We start from the raw sequence: 23,657 nt of genomic DNA, 5'->3' as shown, positions 1-23,657 counted from the left end.
TTTTCTTCTGTTACCCTTGGTAAAATAAAACAAATTGGAGCTGAATTAAATTTTGTGTGATAAAAAGTTAAATGTTCATTTTTATTTAAACATTCCAAAAATTCCTGTGAAACACCTGAAGGGTTAATAAACTTTTTGAATGTGGTTTTGAGCACCTTGAGGGGTGCAGTTTTTAGAATGGTGTCACACTTGGGTATTTTCTATCATATAGACCCCTCAAAATGACTTCAAATGAGATGTGGTCCCTAAAAAAAAATGGTGTTGTAAAAATGAGAAATTGCTGGTCAACTTTTAACCCTTATAACTCCCTAACAAAAAAAATTTTGGTTCCAAAATGATGCTGATGTAAAGTAGACATGTGGGAAATGTTACTTATTAAGTATTTTGTGTGACATATCACTGTGATTTAATTGCATAAAAATTCAAATTTGGAAAATTGCGAAATTTTCAAAATTTTCACCAAATTTCCATTTTTTTCACAAATAAACGCAGGTAATATCAAAGAAATTTTACCACTATCATGAAGTACAATATGTCACGAGAAAACAATATCAGAATCACCAGGATCCGTTGAAGCGTTCCAGAGTTATAACCTCATAAAGGGACAGTGGTCAGAATTGTAAAAATTGGCCCGGTTCATAACGTGCAAACCACCCTTGGGGGTGAAGGGGTTAATTAATAAAAAAATTATTTTTCTGAAAAAAATGGCGTGGGCTCCCGCGTAATTTTCTTACCCAGCAGAGGGAAAGCCGATGGCTGGGGGCAGATGTTTATAGCCAGGAAAAGGGGTAATACTCAAGGAGCTTCCCATGCTATTAATATCAGGTCACAGATTTATAACTAGCCTATACTGGCACTAAAAAAAATGACGTAGGATCCCCCTATAATAACCAGCAAAGGCTATGCAGAGAGCTGCAGGCTGATATTAATAGCCTAGGAAGGGGCCATGAATACTCTCCCCCCCCCAGGCTAAAAACATCCACCCTCAGCCACCCCAAAAAAGACGCATCTCTAAGATGCGCCAATTCTGGCACTTAGCCTCGCTCTTCCCACTTGCCCTGTAGCGGTGGCAAGTGGGGTAATAGTTGGGGGGTTGATGTCACCTTTGTATTGTCAGGTGACATCAAGCCCAGAGGTTAGTAATGGAGAGGCGTCAGTAATTCGCTGCCATTACTAACCCCATAGTCATATTGTATAAATACAGACACCCAGAATAAAGTCCTTTAATTGAAAGAATGACACAGACTCCTTTAATAATCTTATTTAAACCATACTTACGACATTGCCCATTCCACTGACGCCCTTGTCATCTGCAAAAGAGTTAAAAATAAAAAAATAACTGTTTGTTAGGCAACCCCCACATGTATTCAGCCTGTCTAGCAGTCGCAAATCATGCAGCTGAGGCGACGAAAACAAAATCTCCGAGCACACGGAAATACTCGGAGGACACCCGAGCATGCTCGAGGAGACCTGAGCAACAATGCTACTCGCCCATCACTAATGGTTATATATTCTGCTAGTTTTTATGGTACAATAAAATTAAAGATTGCTGAAAATCAATCATAGACAGGCAAGAAAGAAAGTCTTCTCAGCATTGAATATTAGGCAAACATTTTTTTTTAGTTTCAGAGCAGATTGTCTGTAGTCTTTTACCAATGATGCAGTTTTTTTTTTACATTTTAATATTTGATAATATCATCGCTAGCGTTATATTTTGACATTTATTGTATTAGATTCAGGTACAGTATTTTTGAGAGTAATGTGTTTTTCATTTGCTGTTATTTTCAGTTCTTATTAAGAATATTGGGAATGTGCAAGGTGGTGTAGCAACCCCTGAAGAGGTAACTAAGAACATGGCTGAAGCTCAGCGTATGTTAAATGAGATGCGGAAACGCAACTTCAACGCACAGAAAAAAGAAGCTGAACTGGAGAAAGGAGAAGCCGCTGCTTGTAAGTTCTCATAGATTGTTCTTAAATCACTTAGGAGCAGTTTGCATCTCGTTTTGAGGCTATGTCAGAGACATATGCTGGGAGGATCCCCTTTGTATAGCCCCCACTAAAGGCTTTGACATATCCCACTGTATAGGTATATAGTGGAATACGTTACCCATAGGATCCAATTTAAAAAAGAAATAAATTACATTGTATCTCTCAGTATAGGAAAGTAGAATTGTACGAACTTTCCTGTAGAATGAAAATAGAGGTGCCTGCTCAGCTTACGGAAAAAAGTCCTCCCTTTTGGGATTTGCCAGGTGTACAGAGACCCATGGCCATGTTGAAATATACAGTGAGAAGCACTTGACATATACTTCTGATGTGTAGTAAAACAAAACGTGAACATAGTCTCACTATTTATATCTCATAACATCCTGCATTCATGGGGTTTTGTTGTTTTTCTTTGTTTGTTTTTAATACAGTCAATAGGAACAGTATTAAAGTTGGATATAACCATAAATGGGGTTTCTTCGGTTAAGATATTGAAGACCTATCCTTAGAATAGGTCATCAATATCAGATGAGTGAGAGTCCAGCACCCGGCGCTCCCAACGATCAGCTCCTGTGGTGGCCGGAAGGAAACGGTGTACAGAGCATGAGCACCAAGCACTATTTATTGTGTAGTGGTCGTTCCCTGGTTCTCTCAGTTGCTACTCACTTCAATATCATAAGCCTCAAAAACTAATTAACAATTTCTGTAATGTATTATTAGTGCTGACCCGGGTGAGGAACCAGTTCCAGAAGCACCAGGATCAACATAAGGACCTGATAAGACAGATCACTCAGTCAATAAAAGATTATGAAGTAAAACTCAATGATCTCCGGGATGCACTGGCCCAGGCTTCTGGACAAACGAAGCAAGCTAATGACTTGAATAAACAAAATGCAATGACCCTTGATGATATTAAGGTAATTATTGTGTCTTTTATGGTTATTCTCCTGGTAAGAGTCTATGATATGTATACTTGTATGTATATAGTACGGCTTTAGGTTACAGTGAAATAGATGTTTCCTTGGATTCCTAAAATAAATAGGTTTTAAATGTATATAGGTAGGTACATTACAATCTGAGCTAGGAAGAGGGTGTTCTGCCATTTTCACATTCGTTAATGTATAGCTAAAGAGAAAAGGTGTAGAAGTAACCTGGAAATTTATCATTTCTGTGATATTAATACGTTTCTTTTCCTGCATTAATCCTAGAGAAGAGTTGATGACTTAAAAAGACAACAAAAGGAGGCAACGAACCATCTGAAGGCAGCGGAGACCAGTCTGGCACAGACTAGCAGTTTGGTGAATTTACTGCAGAAAAGTAAAGAGGTACATCACAGCAAACCAATCAAACATATTGTACCGATTCACTTGCTCTCGTTCACACAGGCACTCAGTTTCTTGTCCAAACAGGAAGATTTATAAATTCCATAGACTTCCAGCAGAAAGTAAAATCAAAGCGTCCATACAGGATTATGAGAAGTGGTTCAGCTGCTCAATATTCAAAGTCCAATACTCATCCTGTTGCACAGAATAAGCAACATCCACAGCCTACAATGCCAGAGGTGTCTTGCACCTCCACTCCCAGACAAGGAATGAACAGTTCAGCTGTCCTTTTAAACCAGCTGCACCTCCTGGATTGGAGGGTAGGAATGACTAGTCATGTCCATCCCACCTAATCATTCCCATATTGGTCCTATCAAACCTCTCAGCGCTGGATCATATATATATATATATATATATATATATATATATATATATATATATATATATATATATATATATATATATATATATATATAATGGGCAGCATAAATTAGTACACCCTATTTGACAAGGACAAGATTGGCTTTCATAGTACATTTTTTAACCCGTAACATGAAAGTAAGGTTGGTTAATACTACCGTATAATTTTCATTACAAAATCCTCAGTTTTATTCAAATTAGTAGTACATCTACTATTTTGTATGACCTCCATGATTTTTAAGAACAGCAGTCTTCTAGATATGGAATGAACAAGTTGGCAACATGTTGCAAAATCTGTGTAACTCCAATGCAGGCATCCCTACGTAGTCTCTCTCCCTCCTCCTAGCAGGGACGCTGACATATTCACTGCTTCACTGCATGGATTTCCTGTCTCTCTGAGCTTTCGCACATCACACAGGTCACCCAGCAGCGCACCTAGTGCGTGACCGTTCCCCAATTCTTAGACGGGCAACGTGCACACAATAGTTGAGAGACATAAAGTATATAAGGCATGCTATCCAGTAGGAAGTTCCTGAGCAACCACCTTGATTTAGTTAGTGGTGGACAAATAGTTAGTTGCCAGGTCCGCTGTGTTGTCTGAACCAGTACCTGTTGCTGAGACCAGTGTGGTCTGAACTTGAAACCACTCTGGCGGTGCCTGAACCTAAAGCCTCTCTGGCGGTACCTGACCCTGCAGCAACTCTGGCGGTACTTGAACCAGTACCAGTCCCCGTCTGTCTTGTGTTCCATAATCCGCACCATCTGAACCAGAACCAGTATCCAAATCCATTTCTTCCAGTGACTCCGAGTCCATGTCCGTGACTGCGATCCTGACACTTGGTGTCAGCTCCTGCAATACAGGAAACTGACCAGGAATGGTACCTGGTAGCGACCTGCATCGCAAGCCTAACTCCTCCATCTAGCAAACAACAGGTAGCCTCTTAGCCACACCCCTCCTGGAAAAGCCCTGATCGTGGCAGAGTGGGTCCATGATCCACGTGTGTGACAGTCTGTCTTAAGGTACCGTCACACTAAACGATATCGCTAGCGATCCGTGACGTTGCAGCGTCCTCACTAGCGATATCGTTTCGTTTGACACGCAGCAGCGATCAGGATCCTGCTGTGATGTCGCTGGTCGCTGAATAAAGTCCAGAACTTTATTTGGTCGTCCGATCGCCGTGTATCGTTGTGTTTGACACCAAAAGCAACGATACCAGCGATGTTTTACACTGGTAACCAGGGTAAACATCGGGTTACTAAGCGCGGCCCTGCGCTTAGCAACCCGATGTTTACCCTGGTTACCCGGGGGCCTCGGCATCGTTGGTCGCTGGAGAGCGGTCTGTGTGACAGCTCTCCAGCGATCAAACAGCGACGCTGCAGCGATCGGCATCGTTGTCGCTATCGCTGCAGCGTCGCTTAATGTGACGGTACCTTTATTTTATTCTTCAACGACCTATAGTAGAGCCTGGATTCTGGATGGAGAGTGATGCTCAACTTGTGTCTTCAGAATGTCCCATAGTTGTTTCTATTGGGATCAGATCAGGAGACATACTTTGTTCCTGAATTTATTTCAACGTGTACGTCTTCAGAAATGCCATGCTAGAAAAGTGCATGTCTACCAAGGGCACAGAATAATGGTAGCATCTTCTCTTTCGCTGTAGAGCAGAACATCTGTGAATTCATGATACCATCATTGAACTGTAGCTCCCTGGCTCCAGCAGGGCTGCATTAGTGCTCCCGCGGTGTCGGGGAGCTACATTTCATTGATGGTATCATGAATTCACAAATGTACTGCTCCATAGAGAAGATGCTACCATCACTCCGTGCCCTCTGTAGATGTTATGGGTTAAAAAAATGTTCTATGAAACTCGATCTTGCCAACATTTTTTAAATTGTTCTGGAGTTCAGTGGGATATTGATACACTTGGTAGGTATGGAGCACCTATCCTATTAATTAGAATAGGACACGTGCATGACATCTGACAAGTGCACACTATGGTCACTGCATTAGCTGCTTATCCCAGCGCTTGATGCAGATGTGATGGACAAGTTTTACTACTATCAGGATAGAGTCATATAAATTGAAATAATAGCAAATTGCTAATGTTCGGCACATTCTGCTTTAAATAAAAGGAATATGAGAAGTTGGATGCACAGATGCATGGCGCTAAAGTGGAACTCATTGAGAAAGTCAATAATATCTCCAGAGCAGCCAGCAAGGAGCCATTGGTGATACTGGCAGAAAAGCATGCTCAGGCCCTGCAGGATCTGGCCAATCAGCTGCTGGAGTAAGTAGTAGACTTTTTCCTTATGTCCCTGCTGGCTTCTCCTCTCTTTGCTCACTCCCTGCCATCATTACATTCCCCTTCAGTGCCATCACTGCTGTGGCCCCTGCCAGTACTGGAAGTGGTGATGTCCTGTCCATCAGTCACCTGATTGCTGCAGCCAGTCACTGGTTTGAGTAATAACCACATGCCAGTAGATGGGATGACACCACTTCCTGTTCTGCTTGGGACCAGGAGCAGTGGTGGATTCAACGAGGGTAGGTGGTAGGTAATGTTTATTTCTATATGTTTCAACATTTCCTACTCTGTCAGATTATGTAAAAGCGCGGTTTATGTACAACATGCAAGTCTAGCTAAAATGTTATGTATTTCCTAGAATTAAGAAGAACACTAGCAGTGAGGAGCTGGTGCGCTGCGCTATGGATGCTGCCAATGCTTACCAAGACATTATAAATGCAATCAAAGCTGCGGAGGATGCTGCAAAGAAAGCCAAGACAGCGGCTGACTCTGCCTTGACCGTAAGTTTAATATTCAAAAATCCTGAAAATATGGAATCCGTCCACAATAGAACAAGGTCCTGTTAAGTCTTACAGACACATCCATTTTCATCACAGATTAATCATCACTTATAGATTATAGAAAACTAAAACTTCTGAGCAGAGAGAAAAATGTTGATTAGAAGAATTACATTTTTGCCGGTGAGAGGTCGATTTTTGGGGTAGTGTGGTATTTTGTAGAGTTTAATTGATAATGAAAACTAGTGTTTGGCAGACTTAGTTCTGGCAGAAGAAATCTGAGTTATATGATGGCAGCCTATTCTACATGACAGGGCTGTATCGTATTCATCTCACCTGACTGACTGCTCCATGTCCCATTGCTGCAGAGCTTAGGTCCATCTCTGATATCTGCCCCATGTGCTGATGGAAGACATCTTCCATTAGTCATGTAAGGATGTTGTGATTTACTACAATGCTTCGGTCTCCAATTTTATGTGCAGCTACATTAGAGCAGGTGACTGGCGGCACTGATATAGAGTGGTGGTCAGAACCAACCTCTGGACCAGTGAGACTGGTGTCTATATACTCTACACAATACAGAATCTCTTGTCATTCACTCTTATGTAGTCAGACAATCTTATTTTTTATTTTTTTAGAAAGTAGAAAGTGAGGACCTACCTGGAAAAGCCAAAATGTCTCTGAAAGATTCTGAAGACCTGCTGGCTCAGGCCAAGAAGACACAGAACTCGCTCACAGGTAAAGCTGAGCATACTCCTGGAGGCCAAACAATCTCTATGGAAAAGATCTTGGACATATCTGTACCAGTAAGACGTACAGCACAGTGGAGATTAAAGTTCATCTTTTACTAATTAACCATCATATTATAAATTAATCTTTTAAAATCAGATGTAACCCCCCAACTTGAAGACATAAAGGACCGATTGACGGACGCCACAGATAAGAAGAATAGACTGTCAGGCGACCTCACGTCTGTCCAGAACAGCATCAACGACATCAAGAGAGGTGAATAGCTTGTCTTACTCCATGTATCTCCCTCACTTGTAATAGTCTGTCAAGTTATCCTCCTCCCGCCGATTTACCAACACTTGCCTGCTTTTCAGATGACATAGAGAACATGATCAATAATGCTAAAGGATTAGTTTCCAATGCAAATAAAATCACTGACAAGGTCAAAGCGGAATTAAAACCCATCAAAGAAGATGTGGAAAACCTTCAGGGTACGATTGGAACATCGCAAAACGATAATTTCAACGAGGCTCTGAAGGAAGCAAGCGACTCTGGTGAGAAACTTGTGACAAGGAGACCAAATGTGTTATCTTATTGATGTATTGATTCAGTTTGGGGAGCAGCTGGCTAGCCCTGAATCATTTATCGTCATCTGTTAGGCTTCATGATTTCTTTTCTTTTGTTTTCTCATTTTATGTACTGTATTTTACGTTATTTTTATTGGTTATACAACAGAGATAAAGAACAAACATATAATAGATGGGTATACATAGATATTATGTATATACAGGGTGGGCCATATATGGGGTTAATCCTGGATGGGCCATTTATATGGATACAGCTAAATACAATGGGAATGGTTGGTGAGAATAACTTCCTGTTTGTGGCACATTAGTATATGGGAGGGGGAAAACTTTTCAAGATGGGTGGTGACCATGGCGGCCATTTTGTAGTCGGCCATTTTGGATGCATCTTTATAAATGGCCCACCCAGGTGTATCCATACAAATGGCCCACCCTGTATATATCAATGTATCTAACAGAGGTATGAAAGACATCTCTGCTAGAACTGTACAAAACCAGAAGAAAAGAAAACCCGAAAAGTGGTCAATAATAAAAAATGGCCATATAGAGATGGTTCACATCAGTATTTGTAAGCCAAAACCAGGAGAGGGTGATAAATCCAGAAGTGGTGTCGTGTTACACTTTTCCTCTGATTGGCCCACTCCTGGGTTTGGCTTAAAAAAATACTGATTTAAAATGCTGATCAAATAGTGAATGTGGCCTGTCATGGAGAACGGTGTGTATCACATCCATTTGCTGGACTTGGTGCTCATTTAACCCTGAAGAATCCTCTCCCCTCTTTCTGCTTACATCTGTGCAGACAGTGGGCACCATACACAGCTGTATGTACTGTAAGACAGGTAAAGAATGCTGGGATACGGCTCCACCATGTAGTCTGTGTAAGAGCTTGTGTGTCTGGCTACAGACTTTATGAAAAGTATTAGAGCCCCCAGTGGTTTATAATAATTACTATTAAAATTAGATAAAAGTCGTCTGAACCCTTCAGGATATTTAATATGTAGCTGACCCTCCGACTCTGTTCTTCAGACAGCCATTCCATGTCTATGGTCAGCTTTAGATAACATTTAGGGTAAGTTCATACTAGGCGTTTTTTTCAGTGTTTTTTTCTGCAGCAAAACCTGATCTTTCTTTGTGTGTTTTTTCTGGCGGTTTTGTCATGCTAGATTTGTCTCTTATGCATTCTGACGTTTGTGTTTGAAAAAAAAGTCCTATTACATAGAATCAGGTTTTGGCACAAAAAATGCAGCAAAACCTGATACCTGCATTTTTGTTGCATTTTTTTCAACACTAATTCAAGTCAATGGGTGAAAAACGCTTAAAGGGAACCTGTCACCTGAATTTGGCGGGACCAGTTTTGGGTCATATGGGCGGGGTTTTACGGGTGTTTGATTCACCCTTTCCTTACCCGCTGGCTGCATGCTGGCCGCAATATTGGATTGAAGTTCATTCTCTGTCCTCCGGAGTACACGCCTGCGCAAGGCAAAATTGCCTTGCGCAGGCGTGTACTCTGGAAGACAGAGAATTAACTTCAATCCAATATTGCGGCCAGCATGCAGCCAGCGGGTAAGGAAAGGGTGAATCAAACACCCGAAAACCCCGCCCATATGACCCAAAACTGGTCCCGCCAAATTCAGGTGACAGGTTGCCTTTAAAGAAGTGATTCTATGTCCAAAAAAACATGCAAAGCACAAAATATTGATGACAAAAAAACCTATTTGTATGCATAAGATTTATGAAATCTCATAAGCTTTGCTGGTACTGTAAAACACAGATGAAAATTTGCATTAAAAAAACGCTGAAAAAACGCCTAATGTGAACATAATTGTTCGCTAGGAACTATCGGTTTATATTTTTGTCTAGTTTTTGGAATGTTATGCCTGTTTTTGATTTGCGCCAAATCCTTTTTATTTACGACCCTTTTAAAGTCTATTTTATGTGTTCGCCTGTTTGATTTTCAGGTTTACCATTGTGGGTGTGGTTTTGCTTTTCCAGACATTTGCATCTGCTTCATCAATTGCGACTTTTTAAACTTTTTGCTACATTTTTGCGAGCATCAACTCCAATCACTTTCTAGAGTTTTTTGGAGAGGGGGTTTAGACCAGAGAAATTATTTGAAATGTTTGATTTTTCCTGCAAACTTCACATTTTTTTCACCACTTACCGTAAATAAATAAAAGTTTGATGTCGCCGTAATTTTAATGCCCTGGAGATTATGATGTCAGGTCATTTTTACTTCGCAATGAATGGCATAAAAGCAAAACCCACAAAACTATTGCATAATTGTAGATTTTTTTTTCACCATTTCCCCTTGGAAAATTTTCCCCATTTTCCATTACATTGTATGGCAAGATGAATAACGTCATTCCAAACTACAAGTCACTCCGCAATAAATAATTTCCCATATGGCTATGGTAAAATAAAAAAAGTGATGACCATTGGGAGAATGAGGTGCAAAAACAAAAGAAAAAAAATGAATATTGGGGGGTTAAAGCACCACTCCAGGTTTTCCTTATTTTACCACTAGAGTGGTAAGTTCCCTGCCCATGGTAATATACTTACCAGCCACCGTCTTGTTTTGCTATTGGCGCTGCTCCTATCATCTCCTGCAGATTGTGACTGTCACGATCCAATTTTGGATTTGTGGCAGATGTTGTTTACCTCAGTTTAAGACCTTTTTTCCTTTCTGGTCATCGGGAGTTTATGCAGTCCCCCCGGTAGCCGCTGGTGTTATTGCATTGCTGCTGGGTCAGCTGATGTTTGTGGTGACCACTCCCTCCATCCTTTAAGAGGTCACCTGGTTCATCAGCTGACTGTTGGTGTTAGTTAATTCTAAAGCGACCAAGCTGGGAGAAGGAGCTTGCTGGGAACTGTTGTTCTACTGCTGTGTCCAGTGAATCTGGTGTTTCTTCCTGCTGTGCTGTGCCTTGCAGCATTAAGCTAAGTGTTGTTTACCTTTACCTTGTCTGTATTTCCTTACCCCGTGTTGTATTAGTGCAGCGGTGGGACCAGTGCTCTCACCTGCCAGTTCCCTACTTAGGGATAGGTGCAGGGCAAGTGAGGGACGAGGTATCCTGGTCGGCGATGGGTTGAAAGAACCCATAAAGGGACAATAGCAAGATCAGGGCACATCTGCAGGCCAGTGCAGGAGGTGCCCATTCCCCCAGTCCCTACCGGCAGGGCCCACCGTTGTAATTGTGTCCCCGGTGTTCCCTTGTGTGTTGTGCTGTTCGTGACAGACCTACGGTTGGGTCATTTTATACCGGGTCAGTCACTCCATGACAGTGACCTGCCGGATCGCTCCAGTGTTTGTCAGGCAAGCCAGAGGTCACAAGCTCTCAATGCAAGTTTGTGAGAGACAGAACGAGGCCAGAAGAGCCTATCATAGGCTTAGGTTGAGAGCTTGTTACTGTTACCTGGTTCCGGTCAGTCAGAAGTAACAGTGAAAAGATGAGCTGAAGACAGCGGCTGGAAAGTACAAGACTAGGAAACTTAAATTGGTGCCACCGCTCTAGCGCTGAAATAATGAAAAAAAAATGCTGGGGTAGTGCTTCGAAGAGTGACCACTGAGTAAAAAAAATGTGGATAGATTTGTAATTTCTAATTTATTTTTAAACTCTAGTGATGAAGCTGAATGGAAGTCTTCCTGATGTTTTTGATGCTATGAATCGCATCAATAGTCTTATGCCTTTAGGGAACATCTCTGAGAGCGTGAGTCGTATCAGAGAGCTCATTCAGCAAGCACGAGATGCGGCAAATAAGGTGAGCTCCGAGCAAGATGAACCGGCGCTGCGGTAAAGCCTCACATTGCTTCCTTATTATTCCTTACTCCTCCAATTACTTCCTTATTATTCCTTACTCCTCCAATTACTTCCTTATTATTCCTCATGCCTCACATTACTTCCTTATTATTCCTTATTCCTCACATAACTTCCTTATTATTCCTTATACCTCGCATTACTTATTATTCTTTATGCCTCACATTACTTCCTTATGATACCTTACTACCCGCATTACTTCCTTATTATTCCTTACTCCTTCCATTACTTCCTTATTATTCCTTATTCCTCACATTACTTCCTTATTATTCCTTACTACCCGCATTACATCCTTATTATTCCTTACTCCTTCCATTACTTCCTTATTCCTCACATTACTTCCTTATTATTCCTTATTCCTCACATTACTTCCTTATTATTCCTTACTCCTCCCATTGCTTTCTTATTATTCCTTATCCTCACATTACTTCCTTATTATTATTCCTTATTCCTCACATTACTTTCTTATTATTCCTTACTCCTCCCATTACTTCCTTATTATTTCTTATTCCTTGCGTTACTTCCTTATTATTCCTTATTCTTCTCATTACTTCCTTATTATTCCTTATGCCTCACATTACTTTCTTATTATTCCTTACTCCTCCCATTGCTTCCTTATTATTCCTTATTAGTCACATTGCTTCCTTATTATTCCTTATTCCTCACGTTACTTCCTTATTATTCCTTATTCCTCGCTTCACTTCCTTATTATTCCTTACTTCTCGCTTTACTTCCTTATTATTCCTTATTCCTTACATTACTCCCTTATTGCTTATTCCTCGCATGACTTCCTTATTATTCCTTATGCTTCACATTACTTCCTTATTATTCCTTATTCATCACATTACTTCCTTATTATTACTCGCAATACTTCCTTATTATTCCTTATACCTCGTATTACTTATTATTCCTTATGTCTCACATTACTTCCTTATGATTCCTCACTACTCGCATTACTTCCTTATTATTCCTTACTCCTCCCATTACTTCCTTATTATTCCATATTCCTCACATTACTTCCTTATTATTCCTTATTCCTCCCATTACTTCCTTATTCCTCCCATTACTTCCTTATTATTCCTTACTCCTCCCATTACTTCCTTATTATTTCTTATTCCTCACATTGCTTCCTTATTATTCCTTATGCCTCACATTACTTCCTACAGATTTCTTGAGTTTTTGTCTTTTTTCTTCAATATGTCCTCCTTGGATTACCTAATTGTTCATAGTCAGGTCAAAGTGAACTGACAAACCAAACTGTCTTAATAATTGTGCATTATGGCTCGTGCACATGGCCATATTTCATTCCAAGTGCTATCTGATATTTTGTCGGATCGCTCTTGGACCAATGTTATTGGTAGTAGCGGACAATCTCTTTTAAAGGGAATGTATTATCAAATATAACCTATTGTTTAAATGTTATTTTATGAATGGCAATGTTTTTTTTTCCCAATAGCCAATTGCAGTTTTCCCTTTGACTATGGAGCCCCATAATAGTTAGACAGTTCATTCACATTCTCCATGTTCTGTAGAGATCACTTCTTAGTAGTCATCTCCTTATCATTACTGGCAGAAATATAATGAAAGTGAACAGCTATATTATAAAGCTGTAGCTGGATAACACAAGGTCCACCAATGACAACACTCTCGGTGATCTTACAGCTGTCCTCCTCCACCTTCCTGCACATTTTCTACACAGAGAATGCCCTCAAAATTCTTCCTCTAGTCCATGTGGCTGCTATAAAGCAAATATCTGACTGCTGTCAACAATGCAGAGTAGTAGCTAGGGCAAGATGTCTCCCCCAATAATCATGTACATGAGGGTAGGAGAATCTGGGCCTTGTATTTCTGTCATCCTCTAACATAAAGCATTGTCTCCCATTCCATCTCAATGTGATCATCTCTTTATAGGTTGTTGTACCAATGAGGTTTGATGGCAATTCTGGAGTGGAAGTGCGACCCCCTAGCAATTTAGAAGACTTAAAGGCCTATACTTCACTTTCATTCTTCCTTCAAAGACCGCCAAGTAGAGGAGATCGCAGGAAACGCCAGCTCTCTGCAAACATGTTTGTGATGTACCTGGGCAGTAAAGATGTAAGTGCGTTACCAATGTTAAAATGCCAGCTCATTCTATACATAAAGACAAACTATTCACTTTACACCTTCACTATACCCAACACAGAGATATAAAATGGTTTGCAATAAGTAGTTATTGCTGGTGAGCTACAGGATACAAGATGATTTTCTATCTTAGCGTATGTTCTATGAGAATATGACCAGCGTTCTCTCTTTACAGACTTCCAAGGATTACATTGGCATAGGTGTTGAAGATGGCCGTCTCATGTGTGTCTATAATCTTGGAGGTAATGAGGCTGAAATCAACGTGGACCCATTTGTTTCATCCAGTAAAACAGAAGAAGCTATATTGGATAGAGTTGTTCTAGAAAGGTGAGGATGTGAATGGAGAAATGTGGAAAGTTTAATGGGATTTCACTGATAATGTCTCTGCTTTATGGCAAACATGTACAACCTCCAGGCCATATGTAGGACATAGGCCATGATGCATCAAAGTGTTTGTGCCATAAATCTGGCGTAAAATACTTTGAAAAATATTAAAAATTGAGCAAACATTTTGTGACTTTTGGAGCTTTTCTCTTGCTAGTTTTGGGCATTTTCCCCAAAATGGTTGGATCTGGGGACCTGGCATTTCTTACACCAGAAAGGTTACTCCAGACACTAACGGAGTACTAAATTCATTAAGTGGCCACCTAATACTGCTCGTAAGACTGACGTACATTAAGACTGACATACAAAACATGAGTCTTAATGAATCAGAGCCATTAAATATACATTATGACCGATACATTTCTACCTGATATGTGCTAATGTTCTTATTTATAGTATCAGTTGTTATATGCTTTAGCTGATGTAATGTTTTATTTCAGGATCTACCAATATGTTACTCTGAATTACACAAAATCATTCACCTCCAATAAGCCAGATCCGACCCGCACATACACAGCGGAAGCCCAGAGGCACACCCTGCTCGATCTGGATGCTGACGATGTTGTGTTTTATGTTGGAGGATACCCAGATGACTTCACTGTGAGTTTATACAACCAGCTATATGTTTTTGGTTTTTTTCGCTATTACTATAGAGGCAAATCTTTTTCTGCGATTTAAGCAGATATTTAGGTAAAAATGTAAAGTAAAATTGAGTTTTATTCTGTAACAATTATTTAGTAATAAGTATTCCCCAGTTAGCCAGCCCCCTTTGTCTCGGAGCTTCTTACAGATGGAGTCTCTAAATCTATCTGCCCCCATTTTGCACAGAGAATTGAATTCCAGATCTGGCTTTTCCCTTGGCCATAGTTCAGTGCTTTAATAAGGCACATGTAGGTTTGTTGTATGGACATTTGTAATCTGAGCAATGATTTAGCTATCAATGTTATATCATCTTAAAGGGGCTTTCCAAGTAAAGAAAATTGCATAAAATAATTTAAAAAAATGCCTGATAAATCCCATGTGTCCAGTGTTACACCACTGAGTGATCCTTGTTTATGGTACTGAAGCAATGAAGTCCTGAGCTACCATCTACCCCGGGGATGATTGTATGACCAATATTGTGGGACATCATCTTTGAAGTTTTATTCCTTGTTTAGTGTGCTGTATCAGATAATTCAATGAGTAAAACCTGCTGTAAATTAAAAATACCAAGCTTCAAGGTATTGCTCATTTCATCAACCAAAAGCAAAATGGCAAAGTTTTATGATACTAGACTTGCCCAAATTACACAAAAAAGGGGATAGAAGCAACAATATATCAGATGAGTAATATACCTACAAAATACGTATACAATGTAGAAAAAACAGCTCAATGCGTGTTCCACCAACACTGGTCTTCGTCAGGAGAATAGTTATGACTTTAACAAAGCGAAAACAGACACAAATCCATTAAGGCCAACCTATAGGCAATTAACAATCTTAATGGCAAAAAGTTATTTCCAACTCCAACTAAAAAGAAAAAAAAACAGGAATATTCCAGAAAAAAATCCCCACATTAATAGCCAAAACTCAGAACCTACTAGTAATATTATTAGGCCTTCTTACCAATACATTTTACATTGTAAGCTTTCAGTAAAAGCATAAAGCTGCATTCACCAGATAAAGGCCTTCCTCTGCATTCCCCAAATTTAACTTTTATATACTCTGGCTCCGAGTTTTCATATCTGCTATTTTACCATAGTAAACAACGGAAAAGTTTGTGAAGCTAAAACATTTCTAGAACATGTTATCAGTTTTTTGTACCAGTCAAATATTCTATATTCTCAGGCTTCAGTATTGCCAATCAGTAGTACTCAATCTTGTCCTACAGTACTGTTGTCTAGAATTATAATGCAGTTTATGGCTGATAATAGGATTGCATCCTAATGATCTCCACTTACATGTATGTGATTTAGCTTGTCCTGTAGCATAGCTTAATATGAGTTAAAGAGGAACATGGCTCAATGTCATATTCCAGTCTATTAGGTAAAAACAATAGTTTATCTACAATGTATGAATACATAGTGTTCTCCATCTTCATCCTGTATTTTCTTTTCTTGCTATATTTTAAAAGCCTCCACCCAGATTGAATTTTCCAAAATACCAAGGCTGCATTGAACTAGATGACATGAACCAAAATCCAATCAGCTTGTACAATTTCCGGCAGACATTCAATATTGACACAACTAGTGTTGAACCTTGCAAAAGGTATGCTTGTAAAGAGGTTGGCTGCTTTTTAATACTTTATTTGGAATTTCTGAGTTAATAAAGGGGTAATCTACGACTGACCGAGCACATTCATGCTCTACATAGGCCGCACGTGGATATGAAAGCAAGCTGTGTAATGCTTCATTTCCCCATGGTAATGCATAGACAAACACTTATTGCTGTCTTTCCCCAGTGTTTACAGCTGATCATTGGGGGTCACAGCAGTTATCAGTTCATTATTGTGGAGTCTAGGGATTGTCCAAAGTAGACAGCCCTTTCCAGGGTGAATCCAGAAGTGTGGACCACTACAGATCATGATTGCAGACTCTAAACAGAAAATCTGTGACTATTCACAGTTTAAAACATCTGGATGGACAACAGATACTAATCTTTTTGGTGAGAGGCGGGGTTATTAAAGACAGGTTGGCCATGCTAGTTAAAAATCACAATGTTGTGATGCCATTCTCTAACTAATAGAGATTCTGTTATGATAGTGTAGCAACTCAATCTGGAAAATAGGTAACACACTAAAAGCTACAACTGACCCTGCCGATTCCTGTACAGACCAGAGCTTCTGACCCCGCAGTCCCTAGTGGTACCTGCATGAGCTGAGATAGCCCTAACCACAGACTAGACTATGTCAACTTGGAACTAGGCTGCCTGAAAAGCCTTCAAGCTCTTCACGTTCCTCCTAAAGAACCGAAGGGCAGAGCAGAGTGCAAATTACATACAGAAGGGAGAGTGTACTGAAAACAAAAGAAAAAAACCCAGAGTGAGTAAAACAACCCACGAAATACAAAGGGATTAAATATATACTGTTAGTAGATATTCCACCTACTTCCTAACAATAAACCAATGATAGGTGCAGGGTAAAGAATATAAACAGCAGCGAGATAAACCCTAGCTGGTCTTTCACTGACTGGCTTAAACTACAGCAGTATGACTGAACATCCAAAAGAGACTATCACCAGTAGGAAATACCAGCAGGGGGAAAGAGTATTAAGCCGCACCTTAAAGGTGATAATGCAGACACATGAGTAAATAAAAAGACCTGTTACCCTAAAAAGACTGCAGCAAGGATACTAGAAACTAAACAGCCAGAGAAAGAGTGTATCTGCTGTAGCTCAGCGAATAGAGAAGGCGACCACAAAGCACAGGCTCAGAGGCTCAGACACATGACAGACTCTAGCTATGTGACATTCTAGTCAACAAGATTTATTTGCGATCATTGCCAAGTATCCAAGCCTACTAGATTCTGAAGGGGTTGTCCATCCCTGTTTTTAATTTAACAATGGGCCCAGCATTGTCTAAAAATGAAGAAAACATATACTTACCAACCTATCCCATGTCGCTCCTCTGTAGCAATGTTGGTGCCCTCCAGTGCAATCGGAGAATGACTGTCAAAGCCAGTCAGGAACCATTGAGTTCACACATTTGTATGGAGGATTGGAAGGTCAATGTATTTTTTTTTTTTTCACCATGCTGAGCACATTTTTTAAATAAAACTAAATGCACTTAAAATGACCACAGTCATTGTCACTATTGGCTTTGTAAAAGTCGCCTTGTAGTCATAGCATAAAGTAATTAATCAGCCACCATCAGCTCCATTTGGTTATGTTGTATTGAGTGAATGTTAGTTTTATGTACAAAATAGTTGGGCATTCTTTATTTTATTTTTCACTTTATTGCTTAACTAAATAACTTTCTACTGCCATAGATATAAAGAAGAATCAGAACAAATTTTCTTTGAAGGTATTGGCTATGCTAGCATATCATACAATGTGCCCAACATCAAATTCTTGCGCTTTGAGCAAATCATCCGGACTACCTCAGATGTCGGCTTGCTATATTTTGCAGAAAAAGAGGTATTTAGATATCCAAAATAGATTCCGCGTAATATAAAGCAATGTGTGAGTTCGACTTATGTGTAGGCATACAATACTCATACATACACTGTATATTATGACTTTTATACAGATAGTTTTATTTTAAATGCAGGATAGCTACATCAGTATTGAAATTGAAGATGGCCTCCTTGTCCTTAAATACAAAATAAATTCTAATCCAGAGCAGCAACAGAAAAATCCCACATTAAAGCGTGTAAATACCGGAGAAGAAATCCGTGTAAGTAGTCACATGCTGTGTGTATACATTTTATTATTTCACTTATCAGTCCATGTTTTCCTGATGTCTTTCTTTTTACCTTGGTAGTGGGTTCTTCCTCTTCTCCTGTTAGGTTTTTCCTACTGACGCTGTACTAAATCTACTTTTCATCGGCACCATAGTGCTAACCGTGTTATACAACTCGCTATACTACTTCCTACATTCTGTCATTGGCTTTCAACCAAGGTATTACGGTAGATAAGTCGCTATATCATTTTGTGGCCATACTGTTGTAAATAAGCGGGTATTTCCTTGCCTTCATAGATTCAGATTCTGCTCGCACCCAGCGATAAAGTCATACGTGTTCTTCAAGGTCAGGAGGTCCTAAATGCTGCAGATGTGGATGTATTTACTACTGGCACATACTATTTGGGAGGAGCCCCATCAGAATTTAGAGAAAAGTGAGTCCATGAAGCCCTGTTCGAAACGTTATTAATGCTTTAACATCCCAGGGTCAATGTTGCATTAATATGTCTACAATACTGAATATATTTTATGTCCGCTTTAAACAGGTTTAACATAAAAACTCCACCTTTCCGTGGATGTGTTAAAAATGTAAGGACCCCTGTGAGCGCCGCCTCTTTCAAAGAAATGTACGGAGTCAGCAGGAGGTGCTACAGCGAATGGAGCGTAAGTGAGACCTTTTCATTTTAAGAACTGCTGTTTTGTAGATTTAGATAAAGGGTTTCTCTTATGCGGACACCCCTGTATTTACTATGGTATCATAGAGGGTTTCTCTTGTTAGTGACCACACCATAGTCTACAAAGGAAATACGCTCTGTAAGCAGATTTCAGGCATTTATGTAGAATGACCTCCCTTTATTAAAGGAGAATTATCTGGCTGTCTGCAGCATCCTGTGCTGGGATACAGGCCTGCAGCGATCAATTCATAACACAACACCTTAAATCCAGTTACATGTTTAGGAACCTGTATTTTTTAGTGGTAGACAGAAAGAAATGCTTGGAGATTTCAGCTCTGAAGATCACAGAATTCTAAATGCAGTTCCGGACAACAATACAGCCTGTAAATCAGTGCAAAATAAATAGAGCTCTGTATTCACAAATCCACTCTACTTCTCATATAGAGATTTAGGCTAGGTTTGAACAGTATGATGACAGTCATATAGAACAGTTAGCTTTGTTAAGGCTCACGGAGCAGTTTGGTGGACTCTTTTTATTGTTTAGTTGGGCTGCTCCTTTTTGAAGCAAATATTTATATCCTATTGACATGTGACATGGTTGACACTTTTACAATGATGTCTTCGTGAAGATATATTTTCCCTTTTCGTTTCAGAAAATCCGATCTGCAGAGTTCTCTAATGGAGGAACTTTGGGCCTGAAGCCAGATGGCTTCTCCTTCCCTGGTGACTTCCAGGCATCATTTGGCTTCCAGACTCCTCAGGTGGATGCCATGCTGCTGAATCACAATACACAGGTTTGTTCTTCTTCAGTAGTACAAGTTTTATTCTTATTTGTCCACTTTTAAGCAATATGAGTATAACTTCGTGCACATTGAGGTTGTGTTCACAAGGGTGGTCATAGAACGGTGATGGTCGCTTCCCCATGACTGCAGATTAGATTATGTCATACAACCAGGATAGGATTCAGAAATCGGCATTGTACTAGAAAATGCTGGTAACAGCAACACCAAAACACCTACCAGGAGGAAGTTTGTTTTTACATCTGTGCTGAATTGAGTATGGAGAAATCCTGGTGGCTTACCGGCAATATCTACTGGTCCACCATCAGATTCACAGTTGAGCGCTTCCTCAGTTCCCTTATTATCAACCTTTTTCATTATCTATCTTTTTTACCATTGAGACCAATGAGTGAAACTACTGTTGGAAACTAATCTCAACGTATCGTCAGTTTTCACTCAGATATAGAGCAAATCATACAGTACAGCAAAGTGTGAACGCTGCCCAATCTCACCATACAGATCTGATACTGTCACGTGCTTCACATATGGGGCTGTATATTCACACGCAAGTATTACTCACACACGCAATGTATTAATATCCTCTTCATGTAATACCCCATTGTTCTTCCTGCAGTCTGATGAGTTACATGTTTCTCTGGTGGATGGGACAGTAACTGTAACCACTACTAGCTCCAATGTCAACCTGCGATCCAGGGACAAGTACAGTGATGGAAAGCTTCACTACGTGTCAGTGATAAGAAACGATAATGAGTAAGTTCCAAGACTGTCAAATGGAGTAAGTGGTTATGGACAGTTTATAAAAATGGATGGTAGGTGTAATGGGATGGGAGAGTGAAGCAGCGCTGATTGGCTGCAGGGGTCAAGTGTCAGAACAATGTCATGTGCGCCGTGGGGGAACGAGTGGCCAACACCGCTGGAACCGCGCATGCACTGGAGGTGAGTATAGGGGTTATTATTTTACTGGGTGAAAACAGGGATTCAGAAGGGGTTCAACACCTTTAAGGTCACATAAGAAAGTAATATGATTCTATAGAAAGGTTTTTCTTTTGCTGGAATTTGTATTACTAGTAATACTTTGTGAAAATGTAATATCTGAAGATAAGAGGCAAAGCTTCAAGCTGAATAATCATCTCACAATGCAAGGAGTAAAACAATAATAAGGACACTTCCCAGTAACCAGATCTGCAGATATTCCTTGCATCTGCCTTTCCATTATTGAGATGCCAGCCTCATGAAGCGCACACAGTAATCTACATTGCCCCAACCAGATAAATTACAGTCTGCGGAAACAGCGGGAGATTAAATACACACTGCTAAATACCACATCACATTCTCCTCTGTGTCCCTAGAGATTAATTAACACCTTTGGATCTCCCTACAAATGAAGCGTGGCGTCAGTGGAGCTGTTCTGAGAGTAGCTGCTATATTTAGGGGACCACAGGCGGCTTTGCTATAGGTTATAAATCTGTAAGAAGAGGATCAGTATGTATTACTCAGTATTCACACCCCGAAAACACATAGCGAAGGTATAAAATCATAGTGCAGAACGGCAGGTAACATTCCTGATTACTTACCCATACACTTTACATTATAGTTGTCTCATACATATGGGGGACCCCTGAGTCTCCCCTGATTATTAATATGGGGGAGATGGGGTTCAGCCAATACTCCAGATTTATGGTAAAAAACAATTGCAAATCAGTTTTAGTTGCTGCTTTGCGCTTCTGTTGTCACTGTTCTGTAATTTACACCAAAAAGTTTATTTTATTTTTTTTGCGCTTTCTATGTTTAGCATGGTTGAGCATTAGATTTGCAGGATCCAGTCCAGTGGCTCTGTCAGTAGTCCGTGGCTGCTGGACCCCAGCACTGCTAACCTCCTACCCTCTAGCATTCCTGGCGCTGGTATGTTGCGATGCATGCATCACTCTGCAACAATGACGTTGCCCCGGGTCTACTAATCAGAAGAGGCGCTAGTGATGCCGGCAGACAGGAGGGGGTTAGCAGTTCTCGGGTCCAGTGGTCATGGACTACCGACCTGGCCGCTGGTCCAGGATCCAATGATTCTGTTTGCTTAGTCCAGGGTCACAGTTGTGAGTGCAATGTGAGAAACTCACGCGAGTCTCTCACATCAATACCCGGCACTGCTGCCGGCACTCGGGACCGGAGCGCGTGGCTGCATGTATTTGTATGCAGCTGAACACTCCGGTCCCGAGTGCCGGCGGCAGTGCCAGGTATTGATGTGAGAGACTTGTGCGAGTTTCTCATTTTGCGCATGCAAGTGTGACCCTGGCCTTAGTGTTCCTGTAGCATAGCACAGTGTGGTGTAGGACTGGAGTATGGAACATCAGATCTAATAAATTTCCCCTGCAGTATTTATGAGGCCCCATTGAATTCAATGATAACGTCATCTTGGTGAAGCTGCTCTAGTCTGAATACTCTCCTGTAATCTCTATCCATTAGTTCCTGGACTGTATTTCTCATTGAGCTCATGTCTGATTGTCGTAGACGATAAATGTTACCAATGTATGCCCAAGATACAACTGAGCCCCATATGTGACACGATAGTAACCGTCAGTTATGGCTGTGAAAATATAAAAGTGATTCTTTATTTTCAGATATAAGCTCTTGGTTGATGACAAAGAAGAAACAGAAAATACTGTCAGTTCCAGGAGGCCCGGTCTATCCCCCTCCGATATCTACATTGGAGGAAATGGCTTCAAGGGCTGTATGACAAATGTTTTTATTAAAAGGTAATTGCATTGTCCTCCAGTTTACACAATGGGGTGTCAGGCTGCTATTATTTTCCTGTTTCATACTTGCTTTAGAAGCTCTGTCTCTGTAATTCAGTATGGCCAAGCATTATAGCAGGATAATGTGGGGTACGTGCACAATGTGGCGACATTACGTACAATTTCTTTCACCCTGATGGCCGGCATGCTGTAAGTTATAAGGTCATAAGAGCTGGAGAGCATGAGTCTAAAGACCACTGAGCCGGGGTCTCTGACTAATCCACGTAAATGTGATTATGAATTCAGTGGACAGGGGGTCACGCCATTACTGTGGATTCATTCAGATGCCACTCCTTGGAGCCTTTATGCCTTATCCATTTTCTGTCCCAGTTACGAGTCACACACTCATACTCATATTGGCTACTAATCTTTCTCTCTACTTCAGAGCTTTACAAAATCCAACTGTACAGAACCTGTTTGACCACACGGAGAAGAATAAGGTGTCACTAGGAGTGTGCACCCCAGAAGAAGCCCCCGTGCCTCTGATACTGCGTGCACAGCCTTTGAATCTCAGACTTAACGACCTTGACTTGGTAATTTCTCAGTTTGTGTGTGTATATATATATATATATATATATATATATATATATATATATATATATATATAAATATTTACAGAATGGCTGATACAGTATCTGCATGGTTTGAATAGATTTTCATGTGCAGCATATAGAGCATGCCTCATCAGATAGGATACTGACTTGTAGTATTGCTGCTTCCAACAGGTGGCGCTATAGCGTTCAAGTCTACTTCCTGAAGAGGCAATTTGCATATTAAATTTCCCAGAGGAGCATTGCACGGCGAATAAGACTCCTTACATTGGTGTGCCAGAGCTGGTATCTCACTCTCCACAAGGA

At 40.4% G+C, this 23,657-nt stretch overlaps 1 protein-coding gene across 1 annotated transcript in view; it reads left to right on the top strand.

Moving 5' to 3' along the window:
• The window catches only part of LAMA3 (laminin subunit alpha 3), a 287,589-nt gene that overhangs the window by 254,144 nt on the left and 9,788 nt on the right, over positions 1 to 23,657 (top strand). The window contains exons 49-69 of the mRNA XM_077270374.1: positions 1,789 to 1,950; positions 2,707 to 2,903; positions 3,195 to 3,311; positions 5,862 to 6,016; positions 6,390 to 6,531; positions 7,167 to 7,266; positions 7,417 to 7,533; positions 7,632 to 7,811; positions 11,461 to 11,600; positions 13,568 to 13,750; positions 13,953 to 14,104; positions 14,602 to 14,761; positions 16,274 to 16,407; positions 18,125 to 18,272; positions 18,406 to 18,531; positions 18,835 to 18,971; positions 19,083 to 19,200; positions 19,865 to 20,005; positions 20,625 to 20,761; positions 22,627 to 22,761; positions 23,186 to 23,333. Coding sequence (XP_077126489.1) covers positions 1,789 to 1,950; positions 2,707 to 2,903; positions 3,195 to 3,311; positions 5,862 to 6,016; positions 6,390 to 6,531; positions 7,167 to 7,266; positions 7,417 to 7,533; positions 7,632 to 7,811; positions 11,461 to 11,600; positions 13,568 to 13,750; positions 13,953 to 14,104; positions 14,602 to 14,761; positions 16,274 to 16,407; positions 18,125 to 18,272; positions 18,406 to 18,531; positions 18,835 to 18,971; positions 19,083 to 19,200; positions 19,865 to 20,005; positions 20,625 to 20,761; positions 22,627 to 22,761; positions 23,186 to 23,333 — 3,029 coding nt within the window. The remainder of the gene's footprint in view (positions 1 to 1,788; positions 1,951 to 2,706; positions 2,904 to 3,194; positions 3,312 to 5,861; positions 6,017 to 6,389; positions 6,532 to 7,166; positions 7,267 to 7,416; positions 7,534 to 7,631; positions 7,812 to 11,460; positions 11,601 to 13,567; positions 13,751 to 13,952; positions 14,105 to 14,601; positions 14,762 to 16,273; positions 16,408 to 18,124; positions 18,273 to 18,405; positions 18,532 to 18,834; positions 18,972 to 19,082; positions 19,201 to 19,864; positions 20,006 to 20,624; positions 20,762 to 22,626; positions 22,762 to 23,185; positions 23,334 to 23,657) is intronic.

The sequence above is a fragment of the Ranitomeya variabilis genome, chromosome 6 (assembly GCF_051348905.1).
Source record: "Ranitomeya variabilis isolate aRanVar5 chromosome 6, aRanVar5.hap1, whole genome shotgun sequence".
In the NCBI taxonomy this organism is placed as follows: domain Eukaryota; kingdom Metazoa; phylum Chordata; class Amphibia; order Anura; family Dendrobatidae; genus Ranitomeya; species Ranitomeya variabilis.
Note: the sequence above shows the minus strand (reverse complement) of the source record. Positions and strands in the feature narration are given on the sequence as shown.